The sequence below is a fragment of the Colletotrichum orchidophilum genome (genome assembly GCF_001831195.1).
Source record: "Colletotrichum orchidophilum strain IMI 309357 chromosome Unknown Scaffold_34.1, whole genome shotgun sequence".
Taxonomy (NCBI): Eukaryota; Fungi; Ascomycota; class Sordariomycetes; order Glomerellales; family Glomerellaceae; genus Colletotrichum; species Colletotrichum orchidophilum.
The window spans coordinates 305093-322536 of record NW_019172990.1 but is presented as its reverse complement, the minus strand read 5'-3'; the positions used below and the strand labels follow the sequence as shown (position 1 = coordinate 322536).

The 17444-nt window shown below is 53.2% G+C and overlaps 4 protein-coding genes across 4 annotated transcripts, besides 1 other annotated feature; 3 read left to right on the top strand and 1 right to left on the bottom strand.

Moving 5' to 3' along the window:
* Nucleotides 1–186: 186 nt before the first annotated feature.
* CORC01_05074 (uncharacterized protein) lies at nucleotides 187–1264 on the bottom strand (the record flags this gene model as incomplete). Its single annotated transcript, XM_022616720.1, has 3 exons — nucleotides 187–395; nucleotides 522–971; nucleotides 1033–1264. 3 exons carry the CDS (start codon nucleotides 1262–1264, stop codon nucleotides 187–189), a joined length of 891 nt encoding a protein of 296 aa, XP_022476861.1.
* A 2245-nt stretch (nucleotides 1265–3509) lies between these two features.
* Nucleotides 3510–3587: a sequence feature (Short protein (CORC01_05073, OHE99715.1) was converted to a misc_feature.).
* Nucleotides 3588–9168: 5581 nt separating this feature from the next.
* On the top strand, nucleotides 9169–9408 carry CORC01_05072 (uncharacterized protein; the record flags this gene model as incomplete). Its single annotated transcript, XM_022616719.1, has 1 exon — nucleotides 9169–9408. One exon carries the CDS (start codon nucleotides 9169–9171, stop codon nucleotides 9406–9408), a length of 240 nt encoding a protein of 79 aa, XP_022476860.1.
* Nucleotides 9409–9723: 315 nt separating this feature from the next.
* CORC01_05071 (uncharacterized protein) lies at nucleotides 9724–10200 on the top strand (the record flags this gene model as incomplete). Its single annotated transcript, XM_022616718.1, has 1 exon — nucleotides 9724–10200. A coding segment is annotated over one exon (477 nt), but the record flags the coding sequence as incomplete, so codon positions are not given.
* Nucleotides 10201–14332: 4132 nt separating this feature from the next.
* CORC01_05070 (short-chain dehydrogenase/reductase family Oxidoreductase) lies at nucleotides 14333–15749 on the top strand (the record flags this gene model as incomplete). Its single annotated transcript, XM_022616717.1, has 3 exons — nucleotides 14333–14444; nucleotides 14523–15213; nucleotides 15386–15749. 3 exons carry the CDS (start codon nucleotides 14333–14335, stop codon nucleotides 15747–15749), a joined length of 1167 nt encoding a protein of 388 aa, XP_022476858.1.
* Between the last annotated feature and the right edge of the window lie 1695 nt (nucleotides 15750–17444).

Genomic DNA, 17444 nt, shown 5'->3' with positions numbered 1-17444 from the left:
TCTGATATGTTTAACTGATCCGTCATGTGGCATTGGCTTTGATAAAGGTTCTTGTTCATACATGTATCTGGTGTCTTCTTCTCACTCCACCCATGTGCCTTATTCCAGTTCTCACAATCCAGTTCTTCCAATGCACTCATCAATAGACAGGCGCCTTAAACGGTTTATTTATTCCAGTCACCAGCATCAGTTGCGGACTTCTCCCAAAGGAACATTCATACCGTGACGTCCGTTATACTTTGAAACCTTGGCTGGCTTCCAACCACCGCGCTGCAAAAAGCCCTCGTCCTCCAGGCGGAATACCTCCACCTTTAGCGGACGACAGCATTTGATCATCTCCTCCTCGCTGTCCTCGCCGAAGCCCCAAAGTGAGAGGTCACCACCAGGGCAAGTACCTATGATACCAGTCAGTCGAGTGTCCACCGCTGTAGGGAGACGTTATCAGCCGGAGTCGGGTCTACCGAGGCCCAGGCTTTTGAAGAGAAGAAAACAAACTCGTTAGCAGAAGGGACAAGACTCACTCAAAGCCATCAAAAGATCCTGCTCAGCCAAAAACTCAATGTGATCCCCAGGCTGCGCCGGGCAGGGGTTCATAAAGTACCGTCCCTGCTCGTCCAACCCCGTAACTTGGAAAATATTAATCACATCATGGACGTCCTGCTCGTTCAGCCCGTACGGCAGCACGGCGCGCGTCAAGTTCGAATGGCACTGAAAGTTGTAGTTACCGCCGCTCAGAACCGTGTTAATGTACGGGTCGCAGCGCGTGCCGAGGAGGTCGTGCACGCGTCCGCCGTGCTCGTCCTCTCCGTACCAGTCCAGAGAGTCCTTGATGATGGTGGCCAGGGGTCGCATGTAAGGCAGGTTGGACCAGAGCCGGTCGCCCGTCGACACGTGGCTGGCGTGGAGTTGCTTCGTGCGACTCGCCCAGAAGCGTTCGCGGGGGTTGTGCGCGTTCCAAATGTTCAAGTCACCTGTGGTTGGGATGAGCTCCAGACTTTATTCCCCGGTCTCGAGGGAAGACAGGGGCCGTACCGACTTGAGGACCCTCCGGTGTGCTGATTCTCACGATTGACCCGGCCGGCGCTTTCCATGCTCTTCCGGACCGAATCGGCAGCGTAAACTCTTCGATCAAAACTCGCTGCGTCTGCTGAGCGGATTCGTACAATTCCTTGTCGACCGTGAGCACCGAGCCGGCAGTCGGTAGATAAGCCGGGACGGGCTTCGGGATCGGCTTCCGATCTTTGAGACGTTGTACGGGATCCATGTCAGCGGCTGACACTGCGTAACCTTGAACAACGAGTCAGTTGTATACGGGAAAAGAGAAAAGTAAATACAGTGGCACTCTGTGGTACAATGTGAGATTGGACCGCAGAGACTTTGAGTTGAAGCACACCGAAGGTCTTTAACCATAGTGCTTGAGGCTTCCCGATGCCATCATCCGGATGAACCCCGCCAGATTCCTTACGTAAAGCCCGACGTTGAAGCTGCTTGAGGCAGGAGACTCCGACGATGAGGTGACGGCCGATGCAGGTCATCCACCGTCTCCACCCACACTCATAATTTTGGCATTTGACTACGAACTGCGCTTGTTATCGCTTCACAGACTGAACGTTACGTACCACTGACAACATAGTCTTGGAATCTCACTGAACCTCATCGGACTTGCACCAGCCAGCCCTACTCAACTCAATCAGCTTTCTCTTTTAACAAAACAATTAATTGCAATCAGCCAGCATACACACACACAAACACAGATGGATAGCTGGCTTACAGCGAAGGGGTCCAAGCGGTAGACAACCTTACTGGTCTGCCAATAAAACAAAAGTATCGTAGACTTTGGTCCTGATCACGAATTGCCTCGTGGCGGAATCGAACCGCCGATCTTCTCATGTCACTAATACTAGTGAGACGCTATACCACTTAGCCAACAAGGCTTGACGAGCTTGATGAGAAGAGCAACTAAGGACCGTCAGAATTGGGCTGGCTTGGTGGGCCACGACTGACGGTTGAGATCAGAACGAGGCCATGTGAGACCAATCCACAGATATACTATCATTTCCATGCGTCGCAGTGACTGCAACTTTGGAAATCATTACAAACAGGTTTAAGATCACATAGCATTCAGAAGGCTGTCATCCAGTTGTCTGTTGAGGTAGGAATATGTGACGAAAGGCCTGTGATATTGGTAAGATTTTTGGGGCCCAGGGCCGCAAGAGCATAGCCAGGAATCAGTCCAATTATCGGAACTTCTTGGCCATCAGGAGGCCTCGTGACACAGTGCCCGGAGCCGATATCTTTAGGAATACAGATGTATTGGATATGAACGAAGTCCTGATATCCTAATTGAGGTATCGTTTACTCTTTTTTTCAGAAATTTGAACAATATTGAAATGGTTTTTACACTCTGCCTGGAAATCAAAGTTTCATTTAACAATTAAAGATTATGCCCTCACCCCGTTCTGGACTCTACGGCACTATGCGTCGGTATAAAATACAGTCATATATTGGATATTCTTACCTAACTTGAGCTCCACGTTGTGTTTTGGGGCAGCCCGTGACTTGGCATTGCGTAGATCAAGATGTGTTATCGTCAGCTATTTCCGCAGGATATTTGGGAACTTTGATTCCTGATTACTAGTGACATACATCTTTTCGGATGCGTGAGATACATGACAATACTTATGGATAACGATAGTTAGTACACTGGATCTGTGTGTCCATGCGTGTTCAGGTATGTTTAATGGAGTCATCCCACTGTTATTTGTCTTGATATTGAACTCCATCAAAGATTTCATGGGCCTCCTTGAGTGTTTTCTGCGAAACTGGCTCAGTCTATGGAACCGGGAAGCTACATAGCCTCAATTACACTGGTTAGATGCACACTTTTTTTTTTCAACGTCTCACCTCGTCACATCGCTCTCTGGCGGTTCATGCTTACCACTCGCCAAGATGAAATGATGGATTTAGCTGTGCCGTGCCGTACTTGCAAGTGTCTAGCTCATGCTGCTGTCGCGATTAGCTTTACAGATATGAAGATGGAATCTGCTTTATTCCCCGAATTACCCCTCTCCATAGTTCAGACCGCTCTTCTTCTGCATGATTATAATCCCAGAAAACCGAATGGGCGGAAATGCTCTTATCGACTGCATACGCCAACAACGCCTACCGCTTCATTGTAAAATCCGGAGGAACTACTCCTACTAGGCTTGAGTACTCACACGTCACCATGTGATACCTCGGGGTACAAGTATCGTCTAAGGCGTGCTCGGCATCTGCAATTGTTTGGTGGTGCTTTGCCAACAAGCAGGGTATCAAGGAGAATCGACTGGTACCAGACGGTTTGGGTCGATAGTCGCTACATGTAAGAGATGAAAGGACAAATGCTTTTCAACGATATCACCCACCCTCACGGCAACCAACTTGGTCAATCCCTGCCAATAGTGTTCTAGAATAGCCTGGAGAGGCTGTTGTTAGTAGCAATCCAGTCTCTTTCACGAGAAGAAAGCATATCAAAGCCAGCAATGACTGTGGAGGTTCGTATCCAGGTTTAGATCCCACCAACCCAAAAGTTGCCCAACCAGAAGCATCGCAAGTCTGGAGGCCTCTAATCAGGGCATGCCACACGCGGTAACCAGTGATTGCTGCAGAAGTCAAGCGCTTCGACGGCCAGTCGTCGATGCATCAGACGCATGTGAACCTCACAAGCGGAGCTGGATCGAGTCAACATCCCAGCACCGGGAAAATCATCCTTGAATAGCTAATCGCACTCTTAAATACGCATTTCTTCATTGACGTCCCTATTCGTCACATCTCATTCACAGATCAATCCATCCTTTGGGCGAGATATTCGACGAAGAGGCCGTCTTTCGGGCCGACTCTCCAGTACCAAAATGCCACGTCTCTCGGAAACATTTTGGCAAAAACAATATTCAAACATACCCTTGTGCTTCGCGGTCTGTTCGCACAATACGCGCAATGTGCTTGGCCTTACCACGGGCAGCAATTTCCATCAGCCTCGGAGCTGCCGTAGTGGCCTTCCAGAAAGAGATTGGAGTTCGGCGTATTGCACAATGACTGTTTTCCGTATTTGTTTTTTTCGGGCCCGACACCCAGGACCCTCGAGCAAGGGGCACCATGTCTTCATACACGAGCCTGCACGGCAAGTCCAGCCAGGGCGCAGCATCATACCTAGCCGTTAGTCCCACTAGGCATCCAATATGGCAACGGCAACTAAGGACGCTTGTTCACGTTGCGACTAGGGACATGGAGGAATATGTGGAAAGAGACACGCGTCGCGGATGATTGTCATTCATAGCCCGGGGGGTTTGTGTCGTTCTGTGTTGCGCATCTAGGAGCGTCTTCCAGGGTTTAAGAAACACCATTGTCGCTGAGCGTGACACGGTAAGGACGAGCACCGGCGTTGGTGTTTAGTAGTGCCTCAAATCCTGAAGCTTTCTGCGGACTCCGGTCGCTTGATCACGCATTTTCGTAAGGCAGAGGATCGACCGGGCTACATGGGGGCTGGAGCAGCAATGGTAACGGGCCAACGGCCAAACCGCGAGACCCCGGAGGCGGAGTCAGCGTGCCCGGGAAGGGGCCTGGTGTTGGTGGTGGTGGTCCAAAACAAAACGGGGCAACAACACACGGCCGCATGACCGCGGGAAAACATCCTTTGAAGATGCGCAGGAACGTCTCGTCGGGTTCACGTGGGAGTGGGACTGTTCTTGTTCCTGTGGCTCGTCAATGGGAAATCAAAACGACGGTTTCGAGACAAAGAGGACCCCGAAAGGTTCCCTGAAAGGTGTCACATTGACGCGGTCAAGTTCATCTCCCGTCGGGCAAACAGTTGCCAAAATAGCTGTCGCGTACAAACTACAAAGTGATTAGTGAGTGGGGGTATTTTGTAGGTAGGGTACATGTACTAGGTAGGGTAGCATTCCCAAAAATACCATCTCAAGGGTTTGGGAGGAACTTTTTTTTTTTGTCCACACTGCCATGTGTATTACCGCTATGCGTCCAGTCGTCTCGATCTAGGTAGCACAAACACCTGAACCTGAAGGGCGGGCCACACTGGGGCTCCATCCATCACGAGGGTGACGGATAAGAGCTCCGGCAGTTGTGCACATCACGCAACGTTTGTGGGAAATACACTCAATTTGGTGGGAGATGTTCGAGTGAAATAAGCTTCGGCTCGCTTGCTTAGCTTGTAGTGGCCGGGTTCCATTGTGATAGTCCGTTCGTCACCAGATGGAACTCGGGCAAGGCCTCCATGCCATCGAGTGAGCTGCAGAGCACAGAGCACCGTGATATGGGTAGATGAGCAAATCAAAGGTACGGGTAGGTGTTCGTGCCTAGCTGAGGTAGGCATGCAGTGGGAAAGGGTCCGGAGCTGGGTCCGAATCGGCGAGTCGAGAAAAGAGGTGAGGAAATCGTCAAAGGATCCAAGGACCCAAGGGCCAGCTACCCCCGGCCGCCGCCGCCGTGCCACCACCTAGACTCAACTTGAAACCGAAATCTCCTATTCTGAGCAGCTATCGTGGACCGTGGGAACTTCCCCTTTCCTCCCCCCTCATCGCAAGCTCACCTCCTGATCTGTGCTTCTGTCTTCTTTTTTGTGCCGCCTGTTCGAAACTGTGAATCCCCCGGACCAGACTCAAGGGCCACACGGTACACCACGGGATACGCTGCACGATGTCGACATTGCGACACAGAACCTAGCACGGTCGGTCGGCGGCGTCTAAGTCGCTTACAAGGTTACATTAGTCGTGATCAAAACCCAGGCCCCTCGTTCAGCCGCCGCGGATTATGCGCGCTCACTCGCTCTCCCTCGTGTGCGCGCAACTCAGCGCCAGCGCAGGCTGTACTGTTGAAGCTGATGTGACTTGTACGATTCGGTTTGTCCCGCGTTTGCATTGTCGCACCGAATATCCGACGAAGACCTATACCGTCTCCTCTAATCCACCCGCTTCCTCCGACGGTGGAACTGTCAAGTTGTACCACACTACGTGACTGCGCAAAGGGGGGTTCAGGGAATAGAGTGACAAGAACATGGAGGCAGTCGCACTAACGTTGATAGCCGTGAGATAGCTTCCGCCTTCAAATGACAGCCTTGGGTTTTGAGACAAGTGATGAGCAAGGCGACACGTGTGATCAGGCCAGAAGCCGTTGATCTGAAGTTCGGGAGACCTGTCTATTCGGGCAACGATTTCCCCCTTCGCGCGGGAGAGTGCCCACAGTTTGCTCCTGTCGTAGATTGGTCTGCCGCCTTACCAAAAGGCTGGTAAAAATCGCTCACTGGAGACATGAAGAAATGGAGATGGCCGGACCAGTCTGATGTGCGCTTTGCCTAACCCATGGCCCGCGTGGCTATATGTACAGTACCCTTGATCTTATGACGGCAGGTTCACGGTAAGGGCGAGTTCGGCCTCTCGTGCTCCCGTCAGATGTCGGTTCCCGATAGACGGCTGCCGAAACGCAACGGAAATAATATCGTGAGCTGGTTGGCATTAGGCTTGATGACCAGCGGGCAGCTGCGGAAGAAGCTTCAAAAATTAGAGTGCAGCTTTGCATCTAGGCATCAACGCAGGTAATGTACATGAACATGGAACGGGAATAGCCTTCTTTCAGGAATAGGCGGTTTTTCTGCGAATGGAGATGCGCAGATCCACTCGAGGATGAGCTTACACGAGGAATTGGGACGGCGCGCGTGTGGCCTTTTAATTATGGCTTGCTGCCAGTCTGCAGTAGGTCACAGGCCAGCCGAGAGTGAAGGGCAATGATCGCCGGGACAGCTCGTATTAGCAACGAGGGATTTCGATCGATTGCGTCCAATTGGAGCTGCTGAGTTCAAATGACAGTCTGCAGGTGTCTTTTTTTTGCCCTTCTCCTTCATAATCTCATATGTAGATGCCTTACTTTCGACATGTGAACGAGGCGGGCTTCCGAAACCAGTACCGACAAGTTGTATTTCTTGGTAAACGGCAGTTCCATCTTACCGAAGATGCAGAACAATGGGAACCTTCAAGACGAGTAGAATAACCTCCAACGCATATCGCGGCCAAAAGGGCTGAATGGAGAACAAAGGGAGCAGAAATAGAGGCAACTTGGGGGCCGTTTCTGCCCAAGGTTCCAGGCGGCATGCTCAAGGGCCAACTCAAAATGAAGGAAAATGCGGCCTTGTAGGGGTTAAACAAGCCCCTCGAACTTGAGCCAAAATCACCCAATATTCAATATGTAACATTGTGGTAACCTTCCAAACGCAACAGTGACCATACATTTACCACGTATCCGTACTCTGTACACACACAAAAGAGAGGTTATCAAAAGATTGATTGCTGGTGGTGAACTGAATTCGTACGACAATAGAGTGGCTCGTGTTTCTGAAACGCCGTCAATTTGTTCTAGAATCCTATTAATAGTGGTGGCATCCTAGACGCCCTGGACAGCCCTGGCCAACGGGAAATGGATTGGCAAAGCAAAAATGCGTTCCAGCCTGGCAACAAGAAGCATGGAGTCAAAAGTTCGGAGCCAGAGCCATAGCCAGAGAAAGAAAGCTTAAAATGCTCAAACACTATCGAGAGGAAAGAAAGGAGAGCCTGGCCCAATCCTCGCCCCCTGGATGATGCCGCGACGGCACTCGTTCTTTCAGACAGCGGACGCAACGGACTTCAGCGAAGATGTCCCCCGCGGGGGTCCTCCTCAATTAAGGTAGCCTTAGTCATTATGCGCAGCCTCATAGCGCAAGTTCTAGAATTCTGTGGCCTACCTAGGTGCTCGCTGGCTGGAGCACACTCAGGCACCCAAGTTTGGGCAGAGACTAGGGGGGAAAGTTGAACGATACACAAATTCTGGACCTGGAACCGCCCTGGAGCCTTTCCCCTCTCCGTGTATCCGTACCCTTTTATGGCGCTGGGCCTCTTTGTTCCTTGCCCATTTTACTCCACAGCCCAGCAAGCGAAGTGACTGGAGACACACCAAAGGTAGAGAGCTGCAGCCCGTAGCAGAGAGAGAGACGGAGAAAGAGAGAGAGAGAGAAAGCGGGCGAGAGAGGTAGAGAGCAAAACCGGTGCCACAGTTTGAGCGAGCCCACAGTTAAGGGACGTGAGATATCCACAGCCCTCGGTCCAGCCATGCGCCCCTCCCCAAATCTCTCTCCCAGGCCATAGTGAGTCGTGGAAGACGGTCAAGGCAGAGTTGTAGGAAGCCATGGAGTAATATGTACATTACCACGTAACCTTGCAGAGTCAGGTACCTGTGTCCTTGTAGATATCCGCAGTACCTTTACCTACCTATTGCGTAGTACACATGTGTGATGAGGAAGGGCGACGAGGGTCTCGATGGGCGATGGGATGGATTGGATGGGACGGATGCTGCTGTGTAACTACAGGCGACCGTGTATTATTTGTTCGCTGCCCCTTCCAGGACCCTTCCCCCCTCCCGTGGATGCCGTGAGGCGTAAGATGATAAAGACCCTTTCAAGTCCCCCTCCACTGTCGCCGCTGCTTTGCTCTCTTTTTTCTGCCCTTGTTAACCCTTTGCTGCGCATCTGCTTGTCTGGAACATTTAGTTGACTGCGCTGCATCCTCTCCTTATCCCATTCAATCTTGCCTCTCCTTTCTTCTGCGATTTCGTCACCATCACCACCACCACCACCACCACCACCAACACCAACACCAACACCAACACCATCACCAACACCATCACCACCGTCCAATACCAAACCGCCCTTCCACCTCCTTTAGACGGTACCTTCTGTATTTCCACTCCCAGACAAAGAAGCTTTCGTCATTCCGTCTTCTGTACCGACGCCAAAGATTTTTAAACGATCCTTTGCCCACTAGCCAGAGAAGCTGGAAGGGATTCTTTTGAAGATCGCAAACCTCGCCAGCAGAAACGGGAACATCCTACTTGACTATTAGTAACCTGGTGTCGATAAAACCCCCCGAAACCAAACGACGACGACAACAGCAATAGGAACAGCAACAGCAAAAACATCATCATCATTCATAACGAAAACAGCCTCCGACTCGACGACAACAGCATCATCGAGTAACAGCAGACCGGTCAACCCCAAATAACCCCCCCAAAACCTTCACCACGGCTTCTCCAGCGATCGCCACCATGGGTTCCCCGAGTGGACCCCTCCGACCCCGAGCGTCGTCAAATTTCATGGGCATCCGCGCATCCGGGTTCCCGCCGTCCATGACCGCGCAGGAAAAGCACCTCTTCTCGGACCGCGTCAACACGGCCACTACACGCCTTTCAAGTACAATGGCCGCCAGCGAGAGCGGCGAGGGCTACATGTTTGTCATCTACTTCCACAAGACCACGGCCGCCGACGCACTCGCCCTGCTCCAGGCCGCAGATATCCGAGTCAGGGGCCACGAGATCCAGTTTTCCTGGCACTGAGAACTTGGAACAAAACTCTTTTTTTTCCTCTCCTTCTCCTCCCCCCTTCTCTCTTATGAGCTTGCCTTGGTTTCTTGGGCTCGGGCTCCCGGCTGGACTGGACTGGACTTGACTGGACTCTTCTTTTGTGTGGACCGTGGGTTTATGGGACGGGACCATGGGCTCATTCGCGACTCAAACCCTCCTCCCTCCCCCGATTCCGTTTCCCGACTTCACACACATTTCGTCCTGCATCCTGCCGCCGGCCGGGATTTGACAGCTTTCTGAACCGACTTGAGAGGGATCATCCCGTGTCTACCTCTCCCCGTGGCTCTCTCTCTTTTCAACATCCACATATTCCCCTCCAGACATCAGAGAGCGGGACTGTCTTCTCACCCCATCGAACCTATTCTCCTTGTCTACTCCAACCCCTACCCGACCCTACCCTCCCATCCGTCCTCCAATTCCCGCCCGACCGCCCCGGGACGAATCCTTCAGCGATCCATCCTCCACCCTCCTCGAACAGTTACCACCCCTCCCCCCCCTTGCCACTCCTCTCAGAGATCTACAAGTCTAGGCCATCCTAGACCACCCCACCCCATCCAACTTTCCAGGGCAGTCATCCATCTTACCCATACATGGGCTCTTCCACCCATCTCACCTTATCTCCATCGAGCGATCAATCACGCAAAAAAGCATCGTTCTTCTCACGCGCTCCCCCCCCTATCCCGTATATCCGCGCATCCACCACCCACCACGCAAGCAAGCAAGGGGTGTTCGGTTCGTCGATGCCCGCAGATGAGCCGCAGATGAACCAAGCCCGTCCAAGTTGTTCGCTCCGTCCGCCCGCACCGCCCCGCCCTGCTTTTTCCCCCGGGTGGGCCGGCCGGCAACGCTGGCCATCAGTTGTCGCAGGTGGAAATGCAGAGCCCCCGAAAAGGATATACCGCAAGGGGACGAGACGTGGAAGTCGGGAACACGGATGAGAAGGCAATTAAATCGAGATGAGGTGAGGTGACGCGGATAGAGGGACGCGTTACGCGGCCGTCTGCTTCGTCACCACTCCAGCTGCAACCCTCCTCCTCCTCTCCCCCCCCCCTTCCTTCGAACGCCAGGCTCGCCGGCCCATCACCCTACGACTCTTGTTTTTCACTTCCCACTCGATCAAGTGGCCCCCTCGTTACCAGGCTCATTGCCAATCTCCGGGTTTCTGATCAAGGGTTGCATTCGAGTTCGGCAATCGGCCCCAGTGGGATACCACGGGAGAAAATAAGAGTACAAACCACCTTAGATGAGACAGTCGCAATCAAGATTCAAGACGGATTATCCGCGATTCCGATTTTCAAAGGGGGGCCCTGATTGGAGAACATTTGGGCCAGGGTGGTGTGGAAGTTCGATCGGGAAATCCACAACGGCATGCAAAGGTTAGTCCAATTGCAACAGTCACAAATACACATGCAAACCAAGACACTTTTTTTTTTCTCTCTCTATTTTGCATTACGGCAACTCTTTATTTTTCTTTTTCTTTTTCGGCCTCGCAAGGAATATCCGCCCGTAGGCAATGCAAGAAAGAAAGAGACTCTGGCCTTACATGGGAACATCGGCTGACAGGAGTTCCAGACCAAGTTCGATTTTGATTACCGGCCCGATGTGGGGGAGCATGACGAGGGGACCGGGGAGGGGACAGACCACGAGACCCTGAACGGAGCCCAGGGGACTGCCTGCACCACCGTTGCGTTTGCGCCCAGAGGCAGAGATGGGGGCTCAGGGAAGAACCCCCGAGCAAGCCAAGAGGGAGGAGGAAACCAAAGGGGAATCCAAACGGGCTGGGCTGCTTGGTCCTTGGGCTTGGGCTTGGACTTGGATTATTGTCTGGTGCAGTGTTGGTACTGCCATCCATCGCCATCAGGACAACATCAACCACTTGACGCAACCTAAATCTCAGAGTTTCCGATTACGGTTGGCTTTCAATCTCATCGAGGCTTTGCTTCAGGTTGCGGCATCTCATCTCGTCTCTTCCTCGTCTTACCCTGCCATCTACTGTTGTGCAATCTCAACTAGATTGCGCCATTCGGATGTGATGGCGGGCGCCATGGAAAGGCAAAGGCAACAACAGAGAACAGATCCGTATTCGCGACGGCACTGCTGCCGCCCTTTTTTCTTGCGAACTGGGTCTAGAGTCAAGGAACATCTGTCCACATTGGACGTATCTGGAAGCTGGTGGAGGAGGAAGAGGAGACCGGTCACCGGCGCACCCAAGTGCTGGTTGCGGCCGGAAAGTGACCAGTCACAAGATAACTGTTTGTCACCCGGAGCTTGGCCTGGAGCTTGGCCCGGTGTCATTAGATCATGTGCAATGCTTAGCAATGAGCAAACAAATATCAAATGTCAAATGTCAAAATATGCACAGTCACCCCCGGGCAATATTCGCAGTTCCTCCCACGGTTCCGTGCCCCGGTCAAGACATTGCTGATTGCAGCCAATGGGACAGATTGGATCACGTACATGCATATAGGTAGAAAGGTATCCGTAAACCCGGAGCATCTCCGCCTGCGTCATTTACATGAGTAAATTTCATGGAAGAGAATGGTCAGTCTTCTGATAGAATCATCGTCCGTCACCAGAGTCCCACATGTCAACATCTGCAATCTCCCCGCTGGTCGTTGCGTCGCAGCCATCACTAAGGCTAGACGGACCGACTGTGCATCTCCCGTCCAAAGAACCGCTGCTCAACGTGAAACAAGGGAAATTCACATTGCGCGGACCCGAGGGGCTGGGTTTCACTGCGTTATAATCTCGTCTCCCCGCGGTGGGCTGTCCAGTCCAAGGCCCTTGACTTTTCTCGTTCTCCTTACTCAAAACGGCACCAAACGACAGATACCCACCCCAATAAACGGAGCTGGACGGGCCACGGCACGGTCCCCAGTTGATTTTGACTTCCTCTGATGGAAATGGCCATCTCCCGGGAAACCCGCATGATTCACCTGGGCAGAACAGGCAGCCGTGGGGCTAGCCGCTGGCAGAAGAAATAACAAAGGGAAATGGAAAGAAAACGGCAAATCCGCGGCGTTTTTATTCCCGTCCCATCCCGTGTCCCTCGGTTCGGGGATCCGTTTGAGCCCCGGTCTCGGCGCAATCCACGACGCCGTTCGGCCCCCAAGCCCCCCATCCTACCATCGATTTCGGACCCCGAAAAGAGCTTTTGATCCCCGAAAGCGAAAACCTCGGCGTGGACACAGTACCCTGCGCGTGGTACTCCGAGCATCAGACGGGACGGAGACAGCATGCTTTGCGTCTAACGCTGTCGCTGATGCCCAATTTCGGGTTCCTGTGCCTGCTGGATATTTTCATTGGTTGCGCCGTCGTGCCAGTGAGTTTGTCCACTCCGTCCATCCATGATGTGGACTTTGTCTCCAACATGGCTGCAGAAATTACACTGCAGTGACTAAGCCATTACGGGTTTCAATCTTTTACCCATTACCGTGGGAGAGGGCCTCGCCAACGGAGCGGTGGCCTGCCTGGCAACAAAACTATGAGCTTGATCCCATTCAAAGGAGCACGATGCGGAAAGGCTGACTGCATCCCCGCCAACCCCAAAGCGGCAATTCTTCAAGTGCCATCAGCTTACATCCCCACCACTCGAACCGGCATGGTGGCAGCACCTTTCCCTTTGCTTCATTTATGTCGTCATCACATTCCTCAAGCTCATCTTTCAGTCTAGATGAAACTCGGACGAACCAACCGGCCGACCAATCATTCACTCACCACATGCTTACAGATCCGCATGCCAAAAGGAGCCTAGCAGTGAACCGCCACTATGCAGACGGCTTACACTCATGATAGCCTCATCCGTCCTGCGTTGCTCAGGAACCTGGCCTAACTATCGACCGTGTCTCAATAGCTCAACGAGTAACAACGCGCGGGATAAAAGACAAGGCGCCTGTGGAGATGGGAGAGTATAGTCGTGCGGACGAATACATATCGCCGGCGGCGCAACACGGGGAATACCTTGAAAGCGAATGTATCCATGCTAGACGACTGTAGGATCCAAGTAAATGCCACTATTGTTCGTTACACGCTTCGGCCGAGGCGCATAAATACACGAAGCCCATTTCATATAAAACGACCAAGTCTGCATTTCTCCGTCCATCTATTCAATTGACCATTCCCGTATCACTCGCTCAAACTCATATCAAGATCTTCGATAATCAAGTCAGCAAGACAATCCTGAATAGCTTGAGAGCCTGAGAAAATCAGTCTCTCAAGGTGAAAAAGCGCCCCAATCTTGAAGCGGCTCCGCATGCATCACAGATCTTGTCTTCCTCACTTCCATAGCCACTCTTCAGCAGCAGCGAATAACGACTACCTTATCCCTTTGCGACTTCTGGTGCCCATCTAGCTGACGCTTCTAATCAAACAACCTACCCCTGCTGTTGCTCCGAAGTCATGGTTGCCCTCTTTGCACACGAAAAGGACATGCATGATCCCACTCCAGAAATCCCTTCTCTCGATGGAAAGGTCATATTCGTCACGGGCGGTGAGTCCTTACTACGCTATTACCCTCCCCTTCGCTCCCCCAACATCGCAGAGTATCTGTTCTTCGCTCGATGGAAAGTTTCCGTCACCTTTTTCGTGGTGTAATATCCGTAGAATATCTTTCAAAGAACGGGAGTTCTCCTCCATTATGTCCCGTCTGTCTTTCTCCTTCACTAGGTTCATGGGCTCAGCGTCTATATCGATTATCGGCAGCACGATGGGAGGGTGGCCGAGACTCTGATGTCACATACTGCACTGATATCGTTTATCATAAGATCGAGAGGAACTCTTTGGATACACTCACCTGTTCTACACCCTCCTATTTCTACTGTCGCAGTTCGTTTCAGTGGCAGCGGGTTTCCCCCTTCCCTTTTTATATCCACGACCTTCACCTTATTATCATCATCATATGCCCTGCCCATCCCCCGGCGAAGGAGCCCATCCTTCATCAGTCGACATTGCCCTCGCCCTCTCCACGCAGAAGCTGGATGAAGATCACTCAACATTGAAGATACCACCAAGTTCACCAACGCAGATGAACCGTTTCCTTCAAGACCACTATCACCAGCAACATCCGCTCATCATCCACTCGTAGCCAGCATACATACTCACGCACACACACGCGTATATCGCACCTCGAATCCTCCAACACACAACTAACAACCCAACAGGAACAGCAGGCCTAGGCAAATCCACGATCCTCGCCCTCTTAGCCCACAACCCATCCCACATCTACTTCTCCGGTCGCTCCCACTCCTCCGCCAAAGTCCTCATCGAGACCGCCGCCGCAGCCGCCGCATCCTCCTCCTCCTCTCCATCCTCAAAGTCTTCCACGCCAACCACTGACACTACAACAACAACCATCACGGCAACAACAACCACGGCAACAATCCAGCCCCCCCTAACCTTCGTCCCCCTAGACCAAACCTCTCTCCCCTCCATCCGCGCCGCCATCAAACAACACTTCACCCACACCCGCCTCGACATCCTCATCAACAACGCCGGCATCATGGCCGGCGCCCCCAGCCTCTCCGCCGATGGCTACGAGATCCAGTTCGCCACAAACCATCTCGGCCACGCCATGCTCGTCCGCGAGCTGCTCCCCGTTCTACAACGCACCGCCGACGGGACCTTGTCCAGTGGCGACGATGGCGAGCCACCAGCCGATGTCCGCATCGTGAACCTCACCTCTGTCGGATACCAGGCCCACCCGAGCGACGGCATCTCCTTTGCGACGCTCAAGACGACGCAGGCTGGACCGCCGGTCCTAGGACAGTGGATTCGATACGGGTACGTTGATTCCTCCGTTCCCTGATCGACACTCAACCCCTCTTCAATCCCCCCTCTTCTGTGATAATCCTCCATCCTCACCCTCAAAGACGGGAGAGATGATACCTCGCAAACAAGCAAAAGTACACCCCCCTCGCGACTAACACAAATCCCTCCCCCCTCCACCCTCTAGCCAAAGCAAACTCGCAAACATCCTCTACACCCGCGAGCTCGCCCGCCGCCACCCGAAAATCACAACCGTCGCAGTCCACCCAGGCGTCGTCGGCACCGGCCTCGTGACAAACCAAGGCCGCCTCAACCGCCTCCTCGTCTACCTCCCCAACAAGCTCATGGGCTCCCCGGTCCTCACGCCGGAGCAAGGGTGCTGGAACCAGGTCTGGGCCGCCGCCGCGGCGAAGAAGACGGACCTCGTCAACGGGGGGTTCTACATGCCCGTCGGGCACCTGGCCGACGACAAGCTGGACAAGACGGCGACGGACGACGAGCTGGCGGGGACGTTGTGGCGGTGGACGCAAGATGTTTTGGATGGGGTTTGATTAAGTGCTTGAGGTGGACGTGGACGACGTTGATGATCAAGGAGATGGCTCTTTAGTTTATTCAAATATTATTTTACATCTACATCTACCCGAAAATCGACATGGCGAATGTGGCCATTGCGGTGATTTGAACACCTGAGCCATGTAAGAGCCCCTTGTTAGTCGATCTGAATAAACGGTCGGTAAGTAGTGCCCGGAACGCATCTCGGGTCTCTATGGAGGCGGCCCGACGTCTTGCTTCCTCGGATACGGAGCCGGGACACGGCCGGCGCTGGCGAACCATCGCTGGATGGGCGTTTGCTCGTCTCCGCACCGGGCACCACGAGGGTTACATCGGACGTCGAGACAAGATAACACAATGGCACTTTGCCATCGATCGAACCTGGCTGTCTCACCTGGCGTGTGCCCCTCGTCCGCTCATTCAATGTCACCTCACACCAACCGTGTCGTCGACGCGGGCCATCGTCGCTTCCAATCATCGACTCCCCCACCCCCTCTTCAACAGATTGATCATACCACACCCATCAGGTGTTCAGTAAACTCTATGAAAAAGACGCACCACACCTGCTGGCTGGTGAATGTTTGCCATCACCTTGCAGCTAACCTCGTTTCCAGGATTCAATCGCTTTCATGGCCGGGCTAGCCCCATGATAGGCTTATCGGGCGCTCACACATCTCTTCACGTCAGGGCGAGAGGCATGGCACGCAAGGCACGCAAGCACGCCCCCTCCCAAATTCCCAAATTCCCAATCTCTCCAGTCCGCCGTTTGACAGGGTCGGCCTGTGCGTGAGTGTAGGTAGTAAGTCCTAGCGGCTCCCGCGGACGGAGGCTTACCTTACCAAGCTTACCCCGCCAAACGCCATCCTCCACCGACAACGACGCGGACCGCGCCTCGAACCGCGTCAAGTTGACACATTCGGGGAAATTTGTAAACAAAATAACATGAGCCTCAGAAGTGGCATCAAACTTTATGACTGCCATGTCCGGGCCCGCTGTTGAGCGATAATTTCCAAGAGAAAAAGTCGGGAACCTTGCAGATGGGGAGGCAAATCAACTGCCTGCCGTGCACTCGCTCATGCAGCACATGTTGTAACTTGTAAGCCATGTCCCAGGCGCACCACTCGTACGGCAAGACTCAACTGGGCTCAAAAAACGTGTCACAAGAAGCGTGAAAGACCAGAATGACGATCCAAGACAGGGCCGCCGTAATGCAACCACTTTCGGCCGGTAGGAATCCGTAGCACGTCCCCCGCGACCAGGGAGATCAAATTCCAGACGAAACCCACCGTCTCGGGTTGCATTCCTCAAGCAGGGGTGGAAAACAAGCACGGGGAGACTGCCATAGGAAGTCTTGGCTGGCGGCTCCATTGGCAGCACGTGGAGAATGGGAGTCTCATCAGAGTTATCGCATGGCTCTGCCATGGTCGAAACACTCTTGCCAGCCGCTTCCCAGCGGCAGACGGTCCAGACTCTCGCTGAAAAATTCTCTTGTTACCTCAACTCCATCGTTGCCATGCTTTCCGTGCGGGCAGCCCGTTGGGTCAGCCCTGACGTCGGCTTTCGATGGCCCGCCAAATGGGAAGCCCAGGGTCACGGCCCAACCAACTGGAGGGAGAGGTACAAATCGCGGAGATTGGGGCGGTCCAGTGTGGTGCGGAAGCGAAATAACGTCGCCTACCTAGCGCCGGCAAGGG